The 26,230-nt window shown below is 34.5% G+C and overlaps 2 protein-coding genes across 4 annotated transcripts; both read left to right on the forward strand.

Annotated features, from left to right (window-relative positions):
• The first annotated feature begins 3,896 nt into the window (after positions 1–3,896).
• On the forward strand, positions 3,897–4,751 carry LOC143602572 (uncharacterized). The gene has a single exon (XM_077079633.1). The coding sequence runs from the start codon at positions 3,897–3,899 to the stop codon at positions 4,749–4,751; it is 855 nt and encodes a 284-aa protein (XP_076935748.1).
• Positions 4,752–20,772: 16,021 nt separating this feature from the next.
• LOC143602573 (D-ribulose kinase-like) lies at positions 20,773–25,757 on the forward strand. Of its 3 annotated transcripts, none has more exons than XM_077079635.1 (9): positions 20,773–20,910; positions 20,994–21,184; positions 22,365–22,508; positions 22,602–22,854; positions 23,580–23,712; positions 23,810–23,898; positions 24,403–24,680; positions 25,112–25,181; positions 25,465–25,757. In XM_077079635.1, exons 2-9 carry the CDS (start codon positions 21,120–21,122, stop codon positions 25,654–25,656), a joined length of 1,224 nt encoding a protein of 407 aa, XP_076935750.1. In that variant the 5' UTR covers positions 20,773–20,910; positions 20,994–21,119; the 3' UTR covers positions 25,657–25,757. The 3 variants fall into 3 exon arrangements, with proteins under 3 accessions (XP_076935750.1, XP_076935749.1, XP_076935751.1); XM_077079634.1 differs by having other exon boundaries at positions 22,369–22,508; XM_077079636.1 differs by lacking the exon at positions 20,773–20,910 and having other exon boundaries at positions 20,959–21,184.
• The last annotated feature ends 473 nt before the right edge of the window (positions 25,758–26,230 follow it).

The following is a 26,230-nucleotide window of genomic DNA, read 5'->3' on the forward strand; positions in this document are numbered from 1 at the left end:
CGAGCTAGGATGGTGGAAATCGCCTTCTTGGACTGATGGAATCGCCTTTTGGTTCTAAGAACGGAGTTAGGGTTTGTTGTTGATGAAAATAAATATATAAACTCAAAATCCCGTCTGCACTCCCGTCGCGGTACGCGACGGGGTCGTCTATGGCCCGTCGCGTACCGCGATTGACCATAAGTCAACGTCTTCATTTAAGTCCCATCGCGGTACGCGATGGGATCCTCGACACACCCATCGCGTGCCGCGATGGGTTCTGCTACAGCCAATCTTCAGCAAATGTTATCGTTTCACGTGCTGCACATCCCGGGTCTTCATTCCGTGTCACAACAGGTCTAAAATGAGTGCTTTAACGCCTATGACATGAAATCCAATAATACACGTATGAGGTATCGATAGTTCTAAAATAAACAGTTAATACTAAATAATAAACGAACTAAAACATATACAAATTAACCAACCATCAGTTGTGGGAAGTTGAATCTAGGAGAGGAAAAAAAACTACCGATACAACGTTCTCTTTATGTTGTCGCAATGGAAATGTTAAACTTCCTGATTTAAAGCAACCTCATGAAACTTATGTAAAGTTATTTCGTGGCGAAGATCCTATAAGCAAGTATTTTTGAAAAATATTAGACGATTCAATTCTATGTTTTCCTTTACATCAACGGGTGGAAAAATTGACAATTCCATTAATAGAGGAAACACTCCTTACACGTTTAGACTTGGCGGAGAAAACTACCATTCTATAGGAAGTCTTCTTCCATTAAATAATAACAAACCTCAGTTTGCTCAACTATACATTTATGATACGGAGAACGAAATATCAAACCGACAACGAGTATTTGGGTAAGGCTTACTTTTAAACATTATATGTTTTTCATTTTTGAAACAATTACTGTTTTATCATATATTTCCTTTATATTAATGTAAAAGTTTATTTGTTTGTCTTACAGTGAATCATCTTCAGATGCCAACAATTACGAAAATTATATTATTAATTATCTCAAGGAAATGTTAGACTCACAAAATCCATTGGTTCAGGCATATCGTATGGTACGTGATACTTTTAAAGAGAATCCACAGATTGATTTGAAGCTCCGCATTGTTGGAACAAGGAAATACGATGCTAGGACTTATAACTTACCAACTGCCTCTGAGGTTGCTGCTCTTATTGTTGGAGATATTGGTGATACAATGGACAAGGGAGATATAATAGTTAACTCCAGGTCTGGTGGTCTTCGACAAATTAGTGAACTTCATCCTTCTTATACTCCTCTACAATTTCCTTTGCTTTATCCATTTGGTGAGGATGGTTATAAAGTAGACCTTCATCACAAGAATGTCGATCCTTCGTCTACGGCTGCCCGTAAGAAGTGCACGATGCGAGAGTTCTTTGCATATAGGTTACAAGATAGGCCAAACCAATTCTCACTACCCTTAAATGGAAGAAGGCTTTTTCAGCAGCTTTTGTATGACAAATATACCATGGTTGAAAGTCAAAGGTTGCATTTTATACGTGGAAAACAGAGTGAACTTAGGTCTGACACCTATGAAAGCCTTCGAAACCTTAAGACAGCAGGAAATTCAGATATTTCAACATCTGGGCAGCGTGTAATTCTTCCGTCATATTTTACTGGTGGAAGTAGATATATGATGCAAAATTACTTGGATGCTATGTGTCTTTGTAGATGGTACGGTTATCCAGATTTTTTCTTAACCATTACGTGCAATCCCGGTTGGCCAGAAGTAAAACGTTTTTTAAAGGATACCAATTTAAATTCTGAAGACATGCCAGATATACTATGACGGATTTTCAAAATGAAGCTTGATTCAATAATTAAGTTATTGAAGGATAAGGCTTTGTTTGGAAAAATTAAAGCAGGTTCGGTTCCCTATTTAATATTTTATTTAATTTTTGCTAATTTATTTGTTTGATTCCAAATGCAGCCGTTTACACAATTAAGTTTCAGAAACGTGGTCTGCCTCATGCCCATATTTGCCTATTCATTGCTCCAGAGAATAAAATTCACAATCCGTCCCATATAGATAATTTTATTTCAAGTGAAATTCCTGACAAGGTCACTGAACCAGACCTATACCAGCTTGTGTCAGATCATATGCTTCATGGTCCTTGTGGTGAGGCTAATCCGAGCTGTAGCTGCATGATTGATAGAGAATGTTTAAAAAATTTCCCAAAACGATTTCAAAATGAGACAAGTATAGATTCCAACGGTTTTCCGCTTTATAAAAGAAGAGACAATGGACGTTACGTCGTTAAGAAAGGTATAAATCTAGATAATAGAAGTGTTGTGCCTTACAAAAAAAATTCTTTTACGAAAGTATCAAGCCCATATAAATGTCGAGTGGTGCAATCAAGAAGGATCAATCAAGTATTTGTTTAAATATATAAATAAGGGTCCAGATCGAGCTACAATTTCCCTTGTCCAAAATAACACCGCCGACAATGAAGATCCTCAAGTAGATGAGATTAAAGCTTTTTACGATTGTAGATATCTTTTTGCATGTGAGGCTGCTTGGAGAATATTTGCTTTTGATGTTCATTACAGGGTCCCCGCTGTTACGAGACTTCCTTTTCATTTACCTGGTCAACAACAAGTAATTTATGGCCTTGAGGAAGATATTGAAGATGTTCTTACCAAGACTTCCAATTCAGTTTCAATGTTTACTAGTTGGATGGAAGCAAATAGAAATTACGAGCATGCAAGGAGGCTATCATATGTTGAGTTTCCAACACAGTTTGTATGGAAAAAAAACATCACCACCAAAATGGGTAGAAAGGCAAAGTGGGTTTGCTATTGGTAGAATTCATGCCGTTCCAGCATCATTTGACGAGGCATACTACTTAAGAGTACTTTTAAACAAGGTTAAAGGACCGAAATATTTTGAAGATATTCGAACAGTAGATGGTTTTGTTTATGATTCTTTTAGAGATGCATGTTATAGAAGAGGGCTTTTAGACGATGATAAGGAGTACGTAGAAGCAATTGAGGAAGTAAGCCATACCGCAAACGGATATTATTTAAGAAATTTGTTTGCAACAATGCTTATAACATCCTCCTTATCAAGACCTGATTACGTTTGGGATAATACATGGCAATTTTTAGTCGACGAGATTCTTTATCATCAACAAAAGAAACACAAGAATCCAGGTTAGTTTTGTTATATGTGTGAACTTGTCTTTTTGTAGTTTAGTTTAAGGTAGATTTTTTTTTCAGGTTTGTCTCTTAGTGACGAGCAATTGAGGAACTTGGCATTATTTCAGATTGAGGATTTTTTGGTATCCAACAATTCATCTCTACGTAGGTTTTCACACATGCCTTTTCCATATCAGGAATCTGTGTCTACGTCAATGAATCCTCTTATGATGGAAGAATTATCTTATGATAAGGATTCTTTGTCAAATAATTTTAAGCTTTTGTACACATCAACTGATGAACAAAAAAGCGTTTACAACGAAATATTCAATTCCATGAAACGTAAAAAAGGTGGTGTTTTTTTCGTGTATGGTTACGGCGGTACCCGGCAAAACATACTTATGGAAAACTTTATCTGCCTCAATTTGGTCAAAGGGAGAAATTGTTCTTAATGCTGCTCGAGTAGAATAGCATCTTTATTATTAGAAGGCGGTAGAACGGCTCATTCCAGATTCCTTATTCCAATCAATCTTACCGAGGACTCCCAATGTCAGATAACTATTATAAATTTCATTAAGTCTAGATTATTTCACATTTAAATTTATGTTTTTAAATTATTTTAATGAATATAATGTTGACATATTCAACATTTTCAGGTTAAGGGAAATACAGATGTTTCAGAGTTATTGAAGAAAACATCATTAATAATTTGGGATGAAGCTCCCATGATTCATAAACATGCATTCGAAGCATTGGACAGAAGATGTTATGAACGTTGATTTGGGCAACACTTCTGGATCATTGTTTGGAGGTAAGGTAGTTGTTCTTGGTGGTGATTTCAGACAAATTTTACCTGTTGTACAGAATGGAACAAGAAACGATTGTGTGAACGCCACAATTAGTTCTTCTTACATATGGTCAAATTGTAAGGTTTTAAAACTAACTAAGAACATGAGGTTGACTGTTGGTTCTCAAATGTCAAATACTTTAGAGATTAAACAATTCGCTGATTGGTTGTTGGATATTGGTCAAGGTAATCTTGGTGGTCCTAATGATGGTGAAGCAACTATAACAATTCCAGAGGATCTTCTAATAAAAGATTCCCTTGATCCTATGTCTGATTTAATAGACTTTGTTTATCCTTCTATGTTAGATAGGTTTAATGATCTTACTTACTTTCAAGAACGGGCGTTGCTTGCTCCCTTAAATGATGTGGTTCAAGAGATTAATGATCGTATGTTAGCGTATTTTCCTGGTCAAGAAATGGAGTACTTAAGTTCAGATAGCATCGACGTGGTTGAAAATGTATATGAGGATTTTGATCCCACGTTGTACTCTCCTGATTTTCTTAATGGTATAAAGATGTCCGGAATGCCAAACCATCGTTTGTTACTTAAGGTTGGAGTTCCTATTATGTTACTACGGAATATTAATCAGAGAAAAGGGTTGTGCAATGGAACTCGACTACAAGTTGCTACTTTGGGTAAACGCGTCATTGAAGCTAAGGTTGTTTCTGGTACTAATATTGGATTTCGTACTTTACTTAGCAGAATAAGTCTTACACCGTCTGATAAGAAGCTTCCATCAAGTTAAAGAGGAGACAGTTTCCTATATCGGTTTGTTTTGCAATGACTATTAATAAAAGTCAAGGACAATCAGTCACACCCGGTCCATAGGCGGAAACAACCGGTGTGCGACTCATGAAAGGTTTTTCGAGAGCGCGTTTAAGCAACAACTATATGATAAAATACATGAGGATTTCATTCATAATATAAGTTTTACAAAAATATCCATAAAAAAAATTTACATATAACATATTGAGATTTCACAGTTATGTCCTGCCGAAGGGAGATATAACCGTGAAAACTCCAAAATATAAAATCCTCATACATGAAATTTCCATAGTTAAACATAAAACCGTAGTGAGACACCGTGACCTCTCCACGTAGCTAAATACCTGAAAGACACGTAAAATAATTTAATCAGTACAAACTGAGTGAGTTCACAAGTTTTGTGACTCGATAAAATGCTTTATAATATGATTCTCATAACGTCATGAATGCAGTATCCATGACTTGCAGTGTAACGTGAATACATGAGTTCGTAACCATTCCTTGACTATATATATACACCATAAAGCCCCACATAACATCCCACGAGTCCACGAGGGAATAAATAAATCGGAAAACTAAGCACCCGTCTTATAAAGTGGCGCGACCACTTACGAGTGGGTTGGTCAGACCAGTAGTACTACCCGTAGAGTTCCTCGGCTATAGTTGCCAATAGTTTATGGTTACAATATATACCGGGGACTTTATGTACCATGAGCGCGCCAAATATCTCATGTACACGCACATTGTAAATCAAGATATACACCATGATAAAACATATTTAAACACGTGTCCCTCGCCCCGAAAACAGTTTAAAACATAGTGAAAATAGTGAAAATAGGGGCTGTGAGACTCACCTTAAATGAGGAATAATGTTCCGTTATACTTGGCGAGTTTCCTGTATTATATCGTATACGTATGCACTTCAGTACATAATATATAACTATTAATACTTAGCTCGATACATACTTATGAGGTGACGGTATATATGTATACTTTTTATACATTAGCAATACGGACGTTAGACAACGTCTTATACTTGTTATGTATATCCGTTATATCCTCTTTATATATATATCCTCCAAGCATTAGGGAATGCTCGATACAAATTATTCGTCGGTAATCATGACGTTCGTGACATGCTTTAGCCTAATAGGTTTTGGTGCTCTCATCGTTAGTCCCCAGGTAGGTAACGGGCCCATCTATGATATATTCGTTTACCAGCCTAGACAGGACGTCCCGACTACCGGCACCTCCACCCTTCCAGTTACTCGCAATGTCCATCACAAAAACCCGTATTTTATATTTGTTGCACATATATAGGAATATATGTGTATGACTTGTATACTTATTTTGTTATGTATATATTATAAGTATTATTAATATTCTTTTTAAATCTTATAATTATATTACATGCTTTTACCATTATCCTTGACCCATACAATATTGTATATTTACATTTACTTATATATATCTTACACGTATTCCCCGTGTATTCATAGGATTATACGAGTGTATTTATATATATATATATCTCTTTGTTTTAAAGCCATTATATCCATGTATCCTCCGTGCAAAGGATTGCACTTTTATATATATTGTAGTATCCGATTTCCCGTAGTCGTTTCTCTTATTATTTTTGTTACTTTTATTATTATTATTATTATTATTATTACTATTATTATTTTTACTTTTATGATAAACCCGATACGGTTTTTAATACGTTAGTTATACCCTTTTTAAAGTTTAACATAACCAAAATTCCATCTTTACATTTATATCATCTTGTTTATTTATAAGTGGGTTTTACTACTCAAGATCTTAACTAAGTGTTCTATTAACCTTAACCTTCCTTAAACACCCTTTTAACACTTGTAATTTTTACCCAACATGATTTACTCCTCATTATATGTCATTTTAACCCACTTCAAGTTTATGTTCATGATTCATCACCTCATTATGTATATGTATCTTAGGCTTAATCCATGTTTTTCTACTAAACATTACATGGCATTAGTACCTTGGGAATGTCGGTTTTTTAGGCGTTCTTGAGCGGGTTTAAGGCGAGATCCAAGTTCCTTGACGTTAATCACGATGTTGAGGGTCTACATTATGTTTAAATAACATGAAATAGGTGAACTAGGGTCAAGTAAAATGATGAAACCGTGGCTGGACAGAATTCATGATTTTCCAGCCACTATAAACTGTTACAATTCACGTTTTGGCTCACCTAGTGCTGAAACGAAGCCGGAAATGGACGTTCAAAAGGTGGTTCGTGATCCTTGCGAGTTTCCTTGGATTCCTAAACAAGAATCACCCAAAAATACCAAGTGGTTTGTGAGATATGAACAAAAGAAGAGAGGGGGGTACTGCTGGAAAATGCAGTTTCCAGTAGTGACCTTTGAAGGTTCAAAGCTTCTTACCGAGTCTTCCGGGCAGAGATCCGTTCAAGGCTTTCTACCACGGTTTAAGGATTTCTTCTAGCTTTCCAACGATATATAGGGTTCAAGATGTTAAGAGCAGAATTATAGAGAAAACGGGTTGCAAAGAGGCGGCTGTTTGGTGGCCTGCTGCTGTTCTTCGGCCGAGAGAGGAACAAGGGAGATTTGGATTGTGTTCTTGAATGTTTGTGGTGAATTTCAGCTGAAGATCTGATGGTGTATATTAATAATAGTGTAGGGGACATCATCCCTTAAGTTTAGGGATTGAAATCTTGCTAACTCCTCAAGATCTTGTCAAGTGAAATGGTCAAAGGTATGGTCTTTGTAATATTATAATGTGGGCAGATTTTGTGAAGGCTTTTAGGGACTTTGGTTGATCTTGCAAGTAACCAAGATTATGATGATGTTGGTGATGATGATGATACATGATCATGATACATATGGGTGCATGGATAATGGTTTATAAGATTTAATGTGGTGTTTGTTCCTTGTACATTAAAATTGAATGGGAAGAGGTTGGGGTTCGGCTTTGGGCTGCAAAGGGAAGGTATTATGGTCATTTAATAAATATATTGGTTGTCCAAATGTAGTGCTAAGTTCAATCTTGGTTCGGGTCTTAAGTGGATAGTCGTTAGGACGAGTTGATCATCGAGTAAACAGGTTATGGAATTTATATTGGACTTGGGTATTATGAGTTTCTCTTAATTTATTTGGTCACCTATAAGGTATTATAGATGGTATGGAACCCGGTATTTATTTCGGTTCCCGGTATGATGTATATTTAAATTTAGCCCGGAGTTATATTCGGTTAAATAGTGCTCCATATTGTAATCTTTCATGGGTTGTTTAAATTATTAACTTCATATTATTTTGACTAGTATACCTTTAATTCCTTCATAGTTTCATATCTTGGTCGTCTCACTGTATAATGTATCATTGATTTGGCCGGTTCAGCGACTATATTCCATTATTTAAACGTTTATGGCGTTTTGGTCCAAATTAGGGAATTAGGACATTACTGGGCATGGTCTTACCATTACCCCTTATATTGGATTATAGATATATATTTAGCTTGATATATTTGTCACCTCTAAACTATTACTGGGCTATCTTCATCATATAGCCGTTCTCATCGGCACTTTATACAATCCTATAGGCATTAACGACTGTTCTCGTCCACATTTCAAGTATACTATGGTTTATACCTCATATAAATTATATAAATGACACGTAATTTTGATCAATTATAAAGATTAAAGAATATGGAAAATTACCGGGTGTCACACAATCTTTATCACGTGTTGGATTATGTTTAAAAGACCCGGTTTTTACCCATGGCCAGCTTTATGTTGCTTTGTCTAGAGTGAAGACTCGCGAAGGTATTAAGATTGTTTTATTAGATTAAGAATCCAAATTGATTAGTGAAACCAAAAATGTTGTGTATAAGGAAATATTTGGAAACCTTCTATGAACTTTTTGACAATACTTTTTTGTTTACGTCTGTATCTTTTTAAATATGTTTAAGGTTTTTTAATAAAAGAATTGTATTATTTTATTTTGTTTAACTATAGGTACATGTTTGTATGTTCAATTATGTTTAGTTGTTTATGGTTTTTGTAGTATATCTTTTATATTTTTGAAATTTAATTTTATAGACTTTTATTTATAGGCTAATATTATACTTATATATATATATATATATATCCGAAATATATGTTATATACATTTATATCTTATCAATTTACTACATTAAATAAATAGGAGAATAGGTTAAATGTTCATCAATAGTTTAATAAATATAGGGATAATCATGAGTTTTATGGAATCAATAAACCGTCGTTTTTATTAATAATTAAAAAAAGACTCTTTGAAAGATAAACACAATAATCAGTTTGTTTGAAATTTTCATCTCTTCCATCATCTTCAACATTGACAACAATTGTTTCTTGGAAATTTTCATCCGAAACAAATAATTATCAGTTTATTCTTAGCGATCTGTCTACAATCCATAAACCCTCTATTGAATCGGTTCTGTCGTTTATCATTCTGTTTAAGTACCAAATAATAGGATACGGAAACCGCAAACAAGTTATTAACGACGAAGAGAGAGAACTATTGAATGTTCTAAATGAAGGGATTTTACAACATGAACAAGAACTACTTCCTTTTGTCAATGTTAGGGAGTGGTTTTTTTATCCTTTGCAAAATAATGTGGTTATCAAATATGTGAATGGGCAACAAAAGACTGTTAATCCAAAGTCCATATTGCAATCCAGTGACATTTTTCTTTTAAGAGATTTAGATTTCTTGAAGCTTTCTAACATTTTTAAAGCAAGAGCACATTTGGATTTGGAGAATGAGGGGGCTGAGAAGGTTAAATGGCTGTTAGATTGTCAAAATTATGAATCCGATTTTGATGATCTTCAAAGCTATTTTGGTTCTGATTCAGAAGTTTAAGGTACATCAGATGACATATGTAGTTAGATTTTTTATAAATATAATTTTTGACTTTATTGTTGACTTTGCTTTTTTCCTTTATGTTAGTAGTTTACTTCATATACATAGGCTTCTAAAAAAGTACAATACACACTTATAACAGTTTGATTTTGTTTTGTCAGGTTGTTATGACAGTTTGCGATTTTTGGTGGGTTGTGATGTAAGTTCGTTTTTGGTAAACTTAAAATCCACATGTTTATATATTCTTTTAGAGTATACCTTTTATGTTTATATTTAGTTTGTGTTAGCATGAAGATTGTAGTGACGGTATTAGAATTTTAATTATTGGGTATTAGTGATTACTTTTAATATGTCTGTCTCTCTAATATTATATTTTCAATATACTTTGATTTGTAATTACAAAATTGATTAAGTTTTTTTGTTTCTGGTTATAAACTTAGGTTATAAAATTGATTTATTTTCTCTTGACCTCAACATAGTAGCTACATATTGTAGATATCACCCATTCATTATAATATACATTAACTTTTTGGTTTAATACTTAATAACGTTCCATGGTTTGTTTATATTTTTCAGGTGGTTAAGGTGCATGGTTTTGTTTTGGACGGAAGCTTTCAAGGTCATCCTGTTCAAATCATGTTAATATCTAATGATTTAATGTGTTTAATAAGACAATGAATTGTTTGTTTCTATTAAGTTATTATGTAGACAGTGGTTTGGTGTATTTTTTTTGTGGATGTTTTTGAATGTTTATATATCGTTATATGTTATTATATTTTGAATGTTTATATATCGTTATATATTATTATATTGTATGTTAGTTTATATACATTTTGTTATATATCTAATATCAACCCGTGTGTAACACGGGTACTAACCTAGTTGGGTTAATATGATACTTAAAACTTAAAAACAATTTCCAAAAATATAAAGGGCTGGGAGGGGGTTCGAACCTGCGCCCCAACGGCTTGAACCATAAACACAACCACACACCAACCATGCGAGCTGGTGTGTTATTTGGTTTTTAACTGATAATAATAATTTATAACAATAACAGACGAAACCCTAAAATACAATAAGAGCCCTAGAAATCAAATTGATGAATCCATTTAATTTTGATTCAATTAACCTTAAGGTTAAGGCTTCTTGATTGTAGGCAAACTGAAAGCACTAAACAATTACCTCCGATAACGTCATAAGACGGGTTTAATTGCGATGTCAGTAGCCGACCAATAACTTGATTAAGAACGACCACACACAATAACGAAAATATAATTGGTTTTAGGGTTTCGACAGGCGATGTCTGTGGGAGTGTGGAGACGAAAATAATTGGATTATTATAGTCTCTAAGGTATAATACCCAAAATCGATATAGACTGTTCGTTTAAACTTGCAATACGTATCAATTGATCTCAATTTCCTGATTAACTATGTCAGTAATAACATTTAAGGCAAGTATAACGATATGCATTGAACAATTTCCATGATTATGCTGATAATTGAGGTCCAAGTTAGCCAATGGGTCTTGGGTTGTGAATTTGGTTTATGGATACAGGTTAAGATAATAATATAATAAGATAATCAAATGCTGCACTTTGGTCCCTGAAGATTAGGGATGGGAGCATTAAGGGTTACAAGTTTAGTTTTGGGTTGAAAATGAAAATGTATATTTTTCAAAGTTGTTTTAGTAATTAAATAAATATTTAAATAATAATATTAACATATTAATATAATAATAATGACTCGATAAATGCGATATTTATCTATTAGATAAAATTTCCCGAATAAAACGGGTCGTGTAACGGTTAATAAAATAATAATTTAAAATCCGAGTTGTTACAATCTCCCCTACTTTAGGGATTTTCGTCCCGAAATTAAAAGATACGATAACAAAGCAATTAAATTTTGAGAAAAGGAAAGTTTTAAAATATTGTTTAAAATTTATAATAACACAGAACTTTGAATAGTTAAAACAACGCTCCAAATGAAAATCCGATAGGGGCACTTACTTATAGGATGTACCATCGGCGTATCCACCGTGTCCTTATCATTTTTACATCTGTACCGTTATCCCAACTACTTTCGATTCTATATTACGACACACAATTGTACGTATCATGATTTCCATGCGATGACTTCAATAATTATGTTCCGGACCATAATTACTGTTATCGTCGAATGGTCCACATGATTCGTCTAATCGTGTGGGTTTACAAACGTTTGAAAATACACGGTTTTGAGGAAACAAAAGTTTTAATGAGTTTTAATTATAAAACCAATGTATAAAACATTAGAAAGTTGCGGTGGATTTATATTAAAGAGTTTCTAAGACATCTTTTAACACAAAAGTATAAGTCATGAAAGTTGTAAAAGGGTAACTTATTAATAATTGTTGTTAATAAATGAAGGATAAGTAAACAAGATAGAAGTAAGTTTTTAATAAAAATAAGTTTTATTCATAAGATAGGGTATGCAAAAGATTAATAGTTTAAATCGAAATAATTCAATGCCATAATAGGCGTTATAATTCATAATTGAAAAAGACAAGATAAATTATAATAGATAAAGAAAACGGCAAAAGTCTCCGGCGTCCTTGAGTAGCTTAGTTGATTTGGCTTGAAGCACCTTGAGGAGTTGCATTCACAAAGACTTGAGTAGTCGAGGCAGATTGATTCGGCATTGCTTGAATAACTTGAGCTTGAATGGTTTGCATGAGGGTTGTTTGGTTAAAATATGTTCGGTAAACTTGAGCTTGTGGGTGCGAGGTTTGATAGAGTTGGGTTAAGTAAGGTTGACCTTGATTAATAGGAGGAGCTTGAAGGACATGAGGTTGATGGGTTTGAGCTTGGTGAGCATGGGTTAAGTAGTAGGGTGTAGTCATAGTTTGAGCTTGTTGAGCATGGATACGATGAGGACACGAATTACAGAGATGATTTGGGTCTCCAAATTGGTAGCAAGCACTGGTATTAGAAACACCGGGTTGAGTAGATGGCATGGTACCGTTTCGAGAAATGGGCGTCTGAAATCGTTGTGGAGAAGTTGGTGCACTGTGGACTTGACGGCAATATTAGAAAGGTGGCTATAACGGTTACAATTGGTGCAAAGACGACGATTGAGGTTGGTCGGGTGGTGACAGTTGCAGGTATTGCAGATGGGGTTCTTACGTTTCTTGTAAGGTCTCTTTTTCGGAAAAGTTGAAGAGGCTTGTGGTTGGCTAGGATTGGTTGCAGTCGGGTTCTTACGTTTCTTATTGTGAGACTGAGTGAAGGTAGATGATTTGCGGTTACCAGAAGAGGGATTAGTGGAAAAGGTTGGATCGGTTGCATGGATGTTTTGAACTTGGGTCACTAACCTAGGGATCACAGCAGTTACTCTTTGGCTATACAAGCAGCTATACGATGGTGATGAGAATCAATCGATTGATGTCGAGGATGACGGTGGTTTCATAGGGAAGACATTCTACAAAGATCAAAAATAAAGATTTATAAGAATAAGTTGAGGAAAATCATTTACTAATAAAACTTTAATTGCTTAGATAACTTATAAAAAATTTGCTTTTAGAAGTGGGGGATTTGTGTCGTTTCATGAGGAATAAAAGTAAGAGATTACAAGATAAATGGTACATTGCGTAAATAGTTATTAGATGATGTAGTCAATATGATTAATACGTGATAACTACACGAGGAGATGAGGTCAGTTTAAAAGTTAAAAATTTATTTGATTAACCTAAGTTAACAAACAATTAACGAAACAAAGTTTGTGTGTTGGCCTTCCATGAGTTTTCCATGGCAATTTGAATGGCCCGACGAACTATCGAATAAAAACAGCTGAGTTGGACGGCCCATGAGCATTACATGGCATTTTAACTGTCCCAACTAATTAACGAATTATCAATACAATAGAGTTGGACGGCCCATGAGCGTTCCATGGCATTTTAACTGTACCAACTAATTATCGAACCAACGAAATAAAATGTGGGTAGTTGGAGTATCCCGTGAATCACCACGTATGATTACTCCAACAAAAACACAACACAAATTGAAAAATGGATAGCAGGCGTGCCCATGTGTTCCATGGATTCTTCACTCAAATAACTTTTTAAATATCAAAACACAATAATCAGAAAAGACCGAATTTAGCCACGAACCACCGTGAATTCGGTAACCGGTGTCGGTCGTATGACAGTTTTGTTCATGCTTTGGCCTATAAGTTCGAGTATTGTGGCCAAGTTATCCTCCAGGTAAGGAATAGCGTCTTACTTTGGGTTCTCGGAACCGGTTTGCCAATGCCCAACTCACAGTACTCTCCCTTCCAGTTACTACTGGAACTTGTCATACTACCAAGCCTTAAGGTGAAGATAAAAACAAAAGTAGGGAATTCTTAAGGAATTTTCCCAAATATAAAAGGCAATCTATTAATTTAGAAAAATTATCTTTGAAAGTTGAGGCATAGCCTCGGAATTGTGTGTGCGTGCATAGCAATAAAATAATAAGAACAAATAATTTTACTAAGTAAAGCTATAAACACCTAATTTTGAACACATAAGGCAAACATATAAGCACGTATGGGGCTCCTATGCATGTTACTATGGCACCACTAACGACCTATCTTAAACCTTCGGCTCTGATACCAATCTATCACACCCCAACCTACGACGGAAATGTCGGGCGTGAGCTGATTGCTCACAGCTCTCAAGGTACTATCATGAAAAAATTTAGAATTATAATATATATTATTCCAATTTAAGTAATCCAACAAATTTCAAAAAGTCAAAGTACATGATTCCATAAATAGAACAAGTAAGGACAAAATAAAAATTCAAGTTCTTGTTTATTCTCTATAGCATGTAATCCTAAGTTTCTTCAAACCAACTTGGTAATCATATCACACGATAACCCGCATATGCGTTAAAAATACAATAATTTCGTCAACACTAGGTTGAGTGAGTAAAACACCAGATTTTGTGAATATATAATAATAAATAAAATTGCAAACTGTGTCAAGTGAGATAAACAATAGTAAATAAGTTGTCGATAAGCGCGGTGCCTTATGAACTGGGTGATGGCTATTACGACAGTCCAACCAAATAAGCAAGCAAGTAAGTTGTCAATAAGCGCGGTGCCAGATGAACCGGGTGATGGCTATTACGACTGTCTAACCAAATAAGCATATAACACGTTAGGCATAAATTAGTATACACACATGATACCATACACTTGTATAGCTTATGATACAGATAACATATTTAAAATGATGTTTACTCGATCGTTAAAACATGGGCATTGTGGCGATCAGTCGATGTGAATTCAATCGTTATCAAATATGTTCGTTATGGTCCAGAAATAAACCCACATAATAAATATTTCAAGTTAAAATATTTAAAACAAATAGAATAATAAAATGTATAAAGAAAAGAAAACAAATACATAAAGAAGATACATGCTCCACCAAAACCTACCATAGAAATATCAAATAAGAAAGTAGTAAGAAAAATATATATGCTTAATATGGGCGTCGAAACAACATTGAACTATTGTCAAAGAGTAAACAGATAGAACAACGACTGTCAACTTATCAAGCCACACAATCCTAATTGTTTAAGCATCAAAATGATTTGAGTAAATATCAATCCACGAATAATATCGCACTGCTAACATGTTTTATAGATTTTATGATTTGTCAAAAATGAAATGAAGCTGCTAGCATTACAAGATAGACCAATCTGCCAATAAGGTACATCATACTTACGGAATGAGATTGTTGGCTAGCATTATCAAATAAACCTACATGCTATTCAGGATCTTCTATAAACCTATTTGCCATTAACCAAATAAAGACACCTCTTAGTGACTTATTATATGATAATTAAGATCATTCCTAATCCATTCTTCAAATTATGTGAGGGGATTCTTCATTTTTTAGAGATGGTTAAAAGTAGTTGTGAGAGAAGAGAGAAAATGTTATTGTTCATTGTTAAATTTGAAGAAACACATTATTCACCTCTATAATTCTTTAATGTATTGTGAAAGTGGGTGTGAATGAAGGAGAAATAAAAAGTAATGATAAATGTATAAAAAATATTATTTAGTTGAAAATAAGAAGAAAAAATGTGTTTTTAATGTAATTATAAAGATAAGAATAGAGAATAAAGGGGATGCTCTATCAGTCAAGTACTATATCTTGTTACACATACATAAATACAGACAATATAAAAAAATTAACACGAACCCAAACAAAACATATTCCATTACTATCTATGCTCGTTGAGAGATATATCTCCACTTTTGTAATCTGTAAAACAAACGACAAAAATTGACTCATGCATAATTTTTTTTAGTAAAACAACATTCGTCATCAGATACCATAAATCACATATTCACATTTAAATTAAAACCATCAATAATTATGTAAGAAAAAGTGACACATATCGGATTATGTTGCACCTGATACTAACCACTTTTCATTATCCGCTAACAACACAATAATAATTCAGTGCAACCCAATTGTTATATCACACGAAACTGTAATATAAAACCAAAACTCTTACAAGAACAACTTAAACCATAAATCATTGAACTCCATTCCTTGTCCACTTTGCACAATCATCAACGATATATATATAAAGTATTTCCCATGGTTAGCTCATCTTGTTGCAACCGTTATTGTCAGTTGTAAATTTCAACGATCTTTATCTAGCAAGTTTTGTAGTAGTAAGTAAATACTATAAAGGACGTTGCATATGCTATATGTACTTTCGTTTTTTCTCCTAATAATAAACTTTTTTTAACATTAATTAATAGATTTGTAAGTCATAATTAAATTAATCATCCAATCCATAGATATCAAATCATCATAGGGATTCAGATTGGTTACTTATGCAACTAAATAACAAGAAAGATTAGCAAAAATAATCTTCATAAAATTAACACTTTAAAGTATTCATAAGCAACTAATATCAAGTTGGACATGAAATCATTAATCTCTTGTTAATTTTAAGCAAAGTTGACAAAAATTACAAATTACACTTGCTACAAAGAAAATGCCATAAGGTAGAAGTTGGTGGTAGATGAAGACTATTTCATCCCGATTGGTTTAACGACTTTACGTATTGGTTAGAGTATAGTGTAAAGACGGATAAAGTATTTTGCTTGGTTTGTTATTTGTTCAATGAAAACGGCCAAAAGATGCATGCGTGACCTATAGATATCATGGTTAGAACAAAAAAGAGAGATTGATTGATCATGTAAGTAAGCAGAATAGTTATCACAACAAAGCACTTTAATGGGAGTATGGAACAATGCCTCGACCCGGCCCGAATAATAACCGATCTGAAAATTTTGAACATCGGAAAAATGGGACCCGTTGAGCAAAATCATGTGTCTGCGCTGTCGACATAGACATAACTCTTTAGGCGAAGGGGGTATACACCAGTGGGTAACCCGCACTGGTCCTAGGTGGCAGCCACTTGGCCACTCACCATCACCGGCCTCACGCAAACCCCACCCCCTATTTTTGGTCACGCTTGACCTGACCTCACTGAGGATGGTCACTCGTGTTAGTAGCCCTTTGTCTTGGTTTTGTGACCGTTGCAAACGGTCAATTTTTTTTTAAAAAAAACTTATTTAATATATATATATATATATATATATATATATATATATATATTAACCTATTTCAATCCATTTCAACTCATTTCAACATATTTTTACCATTCTACTCTTCTACATTTCAACCAATTTCAAATACATTTTAACCCAAAATGGATCCCAACTTTACTCCGGAGGTAACGCAAGGTGCGGTTTTAGGTTATGACGAATGGATCAAGTATAACAAATAGCTATAACGACAAAGCAATCCAACTCAAACCCTTCATACCGATGACGATGTTCAAGAGCCAAGAGGTGGTGCCGGAAACCCAATCCGAACCCACAAAACAAATATATCAAAAAAACAGGCCCTAAAGAGACCCAACCCGAAACTGTTGATTGTTGAATCTCCGGGTTGAGAGAAGGTTAACATGTGGAACACTACCGAAGAAGTCGCTTTGGCAAGAGCTTAGGTTAGCGAAAGCGAGAATTCGTCAAAGGGTATTGTTTACAATTTTAATTTTTTTAAAGATATCAATTGTTTAATATGTTTACGTTTTACATTTTATTTATATGTTATTAGGTAATGCTCAAACGGAATCTAGTATTTGGAAGACCGTTCACACTCAAATATCATGAAATTTTATCAGTCCCGATGTATCGGAGACATGGTTCCATAAACGGAAAATTGAGGGAGATGAATAAAAAGGTGGGAAGGCTTAACAATCTCTACAACAACGCCAAGGATAATCCAACGAGTGGTAGTAATGACGTCGATATATACAATTTGGCAAACGATCGATATGTTGCCAAACATAAGCATGTCTTTCCCTACCCACAAGTTTGGGAAATTGTTCGACTTTGTGCGAAGTGGCATTCGGTGCTGAACGAGGTTGAGTCGGTGAAGCGGACAAAAAACGTCCGAAAGTGGAGACTATAGTGCGGGTCGTTCGGATGCCCGTTGTAACCAAGATCTTAATATGGATTTTAGCGATGACGATTCGGTTGAAATGGAACGCCCGATTGGGAGGGATAAGGCAAAGGGAAAACGATTCGGATCGTCTTCAATCGACGACCCGAAGTTGAATTTTATAAATGATGAGTTTACAAGTTTTTAAAGAGTTGCAAATTGAGAAAATGAAAATAAGGCAAAAAATAAGCGAAGAGACGGCCGAGATAAAACGGGAAAAGCTTCGTTTAATGGAGGCCGAGCGGAAATACGACGCCGAACGGAAAGTTATTTACCTTTTAACTCGAGATCTTAGCTATCTTCAAGAACAAGAGCTCGAGTTGACGTTGGCATTGAAACGAAAAATTGGCCAAAATTATAACTTAACTTTCTAGTTTTTTAGTTTTAGTTTTTAGTTCCTTATGTTACTTTTTATTAGCTTTTTTCCCTAGTTTTTTAGTTTATGGTTTGTATTTTTTTAATTAATGTAATCGTTTTCACTTTTTTAATTTATGCATTTTAATTTATTTTATTAAATATTATAACTTCAAATATATATTTTAAATGTAAAAATTGTATTAAATAAAAAAGAAATATAGGAAATGAAGAATGGTGTTTAAGGGTGTATATCTCTAGGTTGAAGGGTGATGTTGAATGATGAGGGAAAGCTGACGTCGTGAATGAGAGGAATAGTGTTGAGGGGTGTATACCCCTTACTCCCTTAGCCTTAGGTCTCATGATATGTTTTAAATCATATCAACAAAACCAATATGCCCACATAAACTGATGAAGGCTACAAAATATTAGGTAGATATGGCGGTTCTTGAGTTAGGGAAAGATGAAAAGAGAAGAAATGTTTTTAAAAAGATAGGAGAAAGAGTCCAAAAATCTGGATGACTTGGTTTGAGAAGTCAATGCTCGCTTGGTACGCTCGCTTGCATACTTGCATCAACCGTGGGAGCTGGGTTAGGCTTAGTTCAACAACTCTACAATGTTCATGGTTGCATGGGTGCGGTCAAACAATATATGATTTGGAAAGTATGCGTATAATTTTCAGCAGCTGAAATAGTAAATTACAATGTGCAGTGCCTTGCATCTATTGTGACGTTAGACGCACTGCACTGCACTTGAGGTGTTTAATGACCATTTGAGTTTTTGAAAGGTTGTGCTAGTTTTCTGAGCCTAGGTACTAGGGGTGTTTAAGAAAATCTGAATCCGAGTTTGTATCCAAAAATTCGAATCCGAATTTTTATATTTTTAATTATTAAATAATAAATATTATTTTTAAAATTCGCTTAATTCTTGGATATTTTGAATAATTTTCGGATATTTCGGATATTTTTTGGATACTTTGGATAATTTTTTTTGGATATTTTGGATAGCCAAAATATATTTTTAAAAGTAGTTCTTTAATTTTTTTATAATTATTATTATTTCTAGATTTTCGGATATCAGACTTTAAACACCCCTACTAGGTACATCGCACATGAAGTGTTTGACGAAATGCTTTGACAATTATGCTACACCCTTTCGGTTTACGTAGGTCGATGATGATGATAAACTCTTGGCGTCACAACTATGGGTCTTGGAAACAAGCAACCATGAATATGATATGAGCCTGAAGTTCGATTGTTGACAATTTTAATTGCTTAACACAAAACGGGTCTGATTAATTTAACGTCCGACCGCAACATACGAGGCTGTATTATTATAATATGCTTCAATAGTGTTTTTTAACGTTTCAAGTTCTTTTATAGCTGGTTGTATATTTATTCTTTTCATTTATGTTTTGACTAACGTTAAAAGTTTACGGCTCTTTTTCTTTGTCACGTAATTGGTCTAACGGCGGGTTTTAAATCCTAGTTATATCAAAAACTAAATATGATTAAATATTGATGGGAAATTCAAAACTTTTAATTATTATTAAATATCAAAGTTATTGTCGATGAGCCCAGTGGTGAAATGGTAAGAGAGACACTTGATGTTTTCATGTGATCTAGTGTCAATTTCTTCTCCCAATATTTTGTTTCAGAAGCTCTAGGGTGATGATGAGAGACTATGCGAGTATGTGACTTTCGCTAGTTGGATCCTTGAACTTAACGAGTTTTATCTCACTGCACTATCGTGCATTCGGACGAATATGTACGGGCGTCGATTTTAGGTAAGGCTTTTTACCGGATTCAAATATGAGTGTATCCCAATGAATTAAATTTAGTCAATAACATATTTGGAGGATTCGTTGTCCGTTAAAATAATAATAATAATAATAATAATAATAATAACAATAATAATAAAACATCAAAATTATTATGCTTCCTCTACAACCTTACTCGTATTATCCATTTGTTCAAAATGGCAGCAGCAGCCTCACTTCATCATTATAACATCTGCTCTCTCCAACATTTTCATAGTATCGTCTTCATTTCACTTATCCTTATTAGTAGTTGTTAATCGGGCGTTTGGTAGGGACTAGCGATTTTAATAATAGCCGCCAGTCGGGTTTTTTACAACCATATTATTTCTTAGCTACTGATGCTTACTGTTAAAGTTACGAATAATCTAATTCCTAGACACACTTTCCCAACATTTCAGGTAGTTATAATTCAACAACTAAATTATTATTATTCTGCAACAACAAGCAGCTTGCATATGAATATAATAATAAATCAAAACCAAGAAGTCTAATGCAATCTAGCAACTCGAATACTTGTAAGCCTTGTTTTGCTGGGTTTGAATTCTCACTACTGAATTGTTCATAATTACATATATATGGGTTTGCAACAACATTGCAGATTATTCAGAATTAATAAGGCGAATGCGATTACAAAGGAGTAGTTGTAAAGCTGAGTCGATCAACGATGTTGAAGGTGTGGGAAAGCTATATTTAGGGATGGATTTCGGTACATCTGGAGCTCGGTATGCGATTATCGACAAGGACGGGGTTATACATTCTGAAGGAAAGAGGGATTATCCTCTATATATGGTAAGATTGCATCATCATCGTCGTACTTGATAAATCATATCAATAACAAAGCTATGGTAGGGTAATCCCGTAGGAATAGAGTGGTTGTTTTCGGTGAGACCCCAGCTCCATAATAGTTTTGCGTCAAGCCTTGGACATAAGGCACATAGATCCCAACCATCGGCCAATTGGTGCATGTACTCTTGTCTTTCGGTTATCAACGCCACCACATGACGCCTGATTAACCCTCCACAACTTTTAAACGTTATTTTCACAAAATTAGTAAAATAACGTCAAAACCAGTGTAATTTCGCTTTGCCCCTAAAGGCCCACACATATACATTATATGGTAAGATTTACATAATTACATCAATTAAAGATTTGTACTTTACAAACTTTTATTTGTTTTTGGTACAGTTTGCCTAAATCTCACGCTCCCCAGACCCTGCTAATAGCTTTGCTATTGGTGGGATTTTTTCTGGGTATGGTTATTCTTGTACTTTACAATCATGATTTGTTTGCTTGATTTCCCATCTGGTACAATATATTCAGGCAAACCGTAACGAAGAATTTAATGGTGGTATGCATTGTAAATATAAGCCCCATGTAGGGTTCTTGGTAGAATCACAGTTTAATTCTGGATTTTAATTTCAAACACATTACTTTGATATAAATTTGGCATCAAGTTAATCTTCACAAAGGAACTTTGGGCTGCAAAGGTTTAAGATGTTAAATAATAATAAAATGATCCAAAAAACCAAAATATATTGTCAATTTTGAAGATAAATATTAGTCCATTTGATGGGTTGAATTTATGAAATATGTATATATTCTTGTCAAATGCATCAATCACAACTCAGACATAATTAAAATCGTCTAACCCGAACACAACGTGTGCAACAGTGCAACACATTCATTAACGGGCTGTAATCAAGTTGTAAACGGTTTGAACGGGTTGGCAAGTTGTAAGCAGGTAGCAATAAATGTGTTAAATGGGTTATAAACTGGTTGGTGAGTTCAAAGGACCCCATAAGTATATGTTTATTTCTTCTCGTATCAAATAAGCATGACCCATAGACCATAGTTACATCTTCGCCTTTCAACACATCAAGTAAACGAGCTCACAAAATAACGTATTTACAGATATCTTTAGTTCACATGATTGTTTGGAAGAACTTATAAACTATAGTTTGTTGTCTAGGAAGAATGGTAACACGGTTGATTGGGTTCGCTCATGGAAAACAACACTTTTTTCTCTTCTCCAAGACATACCAATCACTATGCGTTCATTAATCGCTTCCATTTCAATTGACGGGACATCTGCAACTACTCTAATTATAGACAGGTACTATTCTACTAATTTGACCAACAAGTCAAAGTCTTTACAAGTCAATGTGACCTCAAAAGTCAAACTACACTATTTCCATTATATCTGCAGCAAAACGGGCGAAGCTTTAACACGACCTTTACTCTACAACGAGAGTTGTCCCGATGCATTGCCAATTGTAAAATCCATTGCCCCTTTAAACCATACGGTACGCTCGGGTTCTTCAACTTTATGCAAGCTTGTTTCATGGTGGACATCAAGTGATTCAAGTAAAGAGTCTGCAGTCTTAATGCATCAATCTGATTGGCTTTTGTGGCTTCTCCATGGTAAATTTGGAGTGTCTGATTACAATAACGCATTAAAGGTACGATTATACTGTACACGGGTCTAGTTTGACGTTAAAAAGTCAAATACACTGTGTTCGTCTTGATATCAACTCTGATACAAGTTTAACACCAAAAGTTTTATGTTCATCAAAGTTTTATGAACTTTTTCTAAAGCTCAAGCTTAGCTTGTGAGTCGTTTTTTCAAGCTCGAGCTTGGCTTGCTTTATTATTTGATATATTTATGTATAGTTTTAACTATTTTTATATGTTTTTTAGTTATAATTTTTGTATATAACATAGTGAATATTATTTAGTTATTTTAACCATAATTTTATATATTATAAATGGTATTTGATAAATATATATTTAATACATTAACTAAAAATTATATAAATAATAGGCATGTTTTGGCGTGCGAGCTAGCTTGAGCTTGTTTATTAAACAAGCTTATTTTAAGGCTCGAGATCCTTTATGCTCAGATTATTCGAGATTGTTTAAGCTCAGTTTAATTCGAGCTTTTAACGAGCCGACCTCGAGTAGCTCACAAGCCGCCTTGGCTTGTTTACACCCTAGTTATAAAATTTTAGAGATGTTTAAAGTATAATTTAAAGACAAGTAGTATGTTTGACCTTGAAGGTATTAAATATAGTCTATGAACACAGTTTGACCTTTTGAGGTCAAGTTGACTATTTTGACCGCATTTTTTCTTGTCATGTTTGTTATGAAGTTATAGTGTGTTCAGTTTTCCAATTCGTTTGCATAGGTTGGTTATGATCCCGAACTTGACTCGTATCCACCATGGTTAAAATCTCAACTGTATTCACACGTTCTACCGACCATTCAACCTCCGGGGACTATAATAAGTTCCCTCAAAGAGGACATAAGAACAAAATTTGGTATATTGTGTTCCCTATTTAAAAAAAAGCAGTTATATTTCTGTTACAAAGGCTAGTTAAAACATGCGTTTTTATATTGGGTTGAATTTTTTTACAGGTTTTCCTGAGGATTGCGTTGTGTGTACGGGAACTACTGATAGTATAGCTGCGTTTCTTGCAGCCCGAGCTACTCAGCCAGGGAAGGCGGTAAAATGTTTTAAACTTTTGTTCATTTAACTTTAACCAAACAAACGATCAAACACGGACAACTAACAAATGGAGTTTTCTTGTTCGTGTTCGTTTGTAACAAATAAATGAACTGTTCACGAACGTAAACAGACGAACATAGATAAATAATCATAAGTGAACATAAATGGACATAACCGAGCGAACACCAATCAAAAGGTGTTTCATATAACTAGACGGAACGAACCTAATTTCTTTTAATAATGTATTTATTAAAGAACGGACTTAAACAAACGTAAAGTAATGAACTTTAACGAGCATGCATGAGTGAAAGAGGCATGTGTCCATGTTCGTTCATTTAACTAAATGAACAAAAACTGTTATTCATGTTCGTTCGTTTATTTAATAAGAACGAACTTTCCACTGAACGACTCATGAACAGTTCACAGAACGTTTGGTTCGCTTACAAGCCTGATTGTATGCTCTTAACTTTCTTTAAACTAATCCCCAAAAGGTTGTACATAGGTGACATCTTTGGGTTCAACACTCGCGATAAAACTATTAAGCACTACAAGGATTGATGACGCGCGATTCGGGGTGTACAGTCATCGTCTTGATGACAAGTGGCTGGTTGGAGGTGCCTCAAACACTGGCGGGGCGGTTCTCAGGCAACTGTTTTCTGATGAGCAACTGGAGAATTTGAGTGTGCAGATTAACCCGATGGAGCCTTCACCGTTGGATTATTATCCACTACCGGCCGAGGGAGAGAGGTTTCCTATAGCCGATCCGAAGATGGCTCCAAGGTAAAGTTAATATTGTAATATGATAGTAACACTTTATGGATGGGTTGAGTAACAGGTAACTTCTTCTGTTTTCATTTCTATAGTTTAGTTAGCATCATTAGTATGAGCATAAAAATTATATTTTTTTTCTTTAAATGTAACATATGCATATAAATGTGCATACATGCATTTAGATAAATCTATCAATTTTATATATTTGTTAAAAGTAAATCTTATAAATACTGGAATCTACATGTATTTTAGTCAATTTATATAATAAATAGTATACAAGCTAATGTGGTTCTGGCACTTCTCAACATACTATTGGTTATGAAATGAACGCTCTCCACTTGTATGCATTATGAGTAAACTTTGGGAGATTTGACCCGCTTGACTAGCTTCCTTGTTTGTAATTTGTAATTGATATTATATTGTCGTTTTTCACGTTATAGGTTAAGTCCTCGACCAGAATGTGATGTAGCATACTTGCATGGAATTCTTGAATCAATAGCACGCATTGAGGTGATAAAATTACCTAATTACCCATTTCTTCAAACTTGATATGAGAGGCTTTTCCTCGCGTATCATAAAACCACTATTCTAATAATCACAGGTATTGAGATTCCAATACTAGAATGCTCATGGGCCCCACCAACACCCCGTTAACCAATAGAACTATATAAAAAGCAACTTGTGTTGGGTGGGAAGCCTTCATCCCCCCCCCCCCCCCTCCCCCAAACCACCATCACCACCAATATTGTTGTCTTTTATAGATGTTGATAAAAAGTTTTGTTTTTTTATTTAGGCACAAGGGTATGCATTGTTGAAGGATTTAGGAGCTACTGAAGTAGAGGAAGTGTTTACTGCGGGTGGTGGATCGAAAAACGATAAGTGGACAGAGATTCGAGAGAGGGTGCTTGGTTTGCCCGTAAGGCGAGCACTTCAAACCGAGGCGGCTTATGGGGCTGCTTTATTGGCGCTAAAGGCAACCGAATAATGATAAAGTGTCTTACAGGACATATATTATTACTAGACTGTGTAAACTAAGAAAGTATATTTGTCCAAAATGATGGAATATAATTACATGTCCAAAATTTGTCCATTAAATACACATACTGAATGAAATCTTACATTCACGTTATTGTCCTTTGATGAAACGAATATTTTTTAGTTCTTTTGTAAAATGCAGATTTGTAAGTCTAATAATGGTTCCAATTTTGCTTAAGTAGCTCTCACTATTACAAACAACTTTATGAATAGTTATGCATAATTTAATTTTGATGATCTTACTCGTACCTTGAGAAACCTATAAATCAACTTGATAGATATCGGATACTGAATAATAGTTATACGTACTAAAGCAAAAAATGTAAATTCTTGGCTTTGTCACTAGACACAATACTCATCGTCCTTAACATTCACTCATACGGTATTTACATGGCTCTCGGTTGCATTTGTGTTTGGGTTCGGGTTTTACATGTTTGCTTTAGTACGTAGTAACGACTACGTCAATAACACTGATAACTATACAAACGAAGTGAAAAGGACCACTTGCTTAACCAAGGGTGAAG

Source organism: Bidens hawaiensis, unplaced genomic scaffold, assembly GCF_021521415.1.
Source record: "Bidens hawaiensis isolate Kalapana, Puna unplaced genomic scaffold, B.hawaiensis_p1.1 tig00059180_1, whole genome shotgun sequence".
Classification (NCBI taxonomy): Eukaryota; Viridiplantae; Streptophyta; class Magnoliopsida; order Asterales; family Asteraceae; genus Bidens; species Bidens hawaiensis.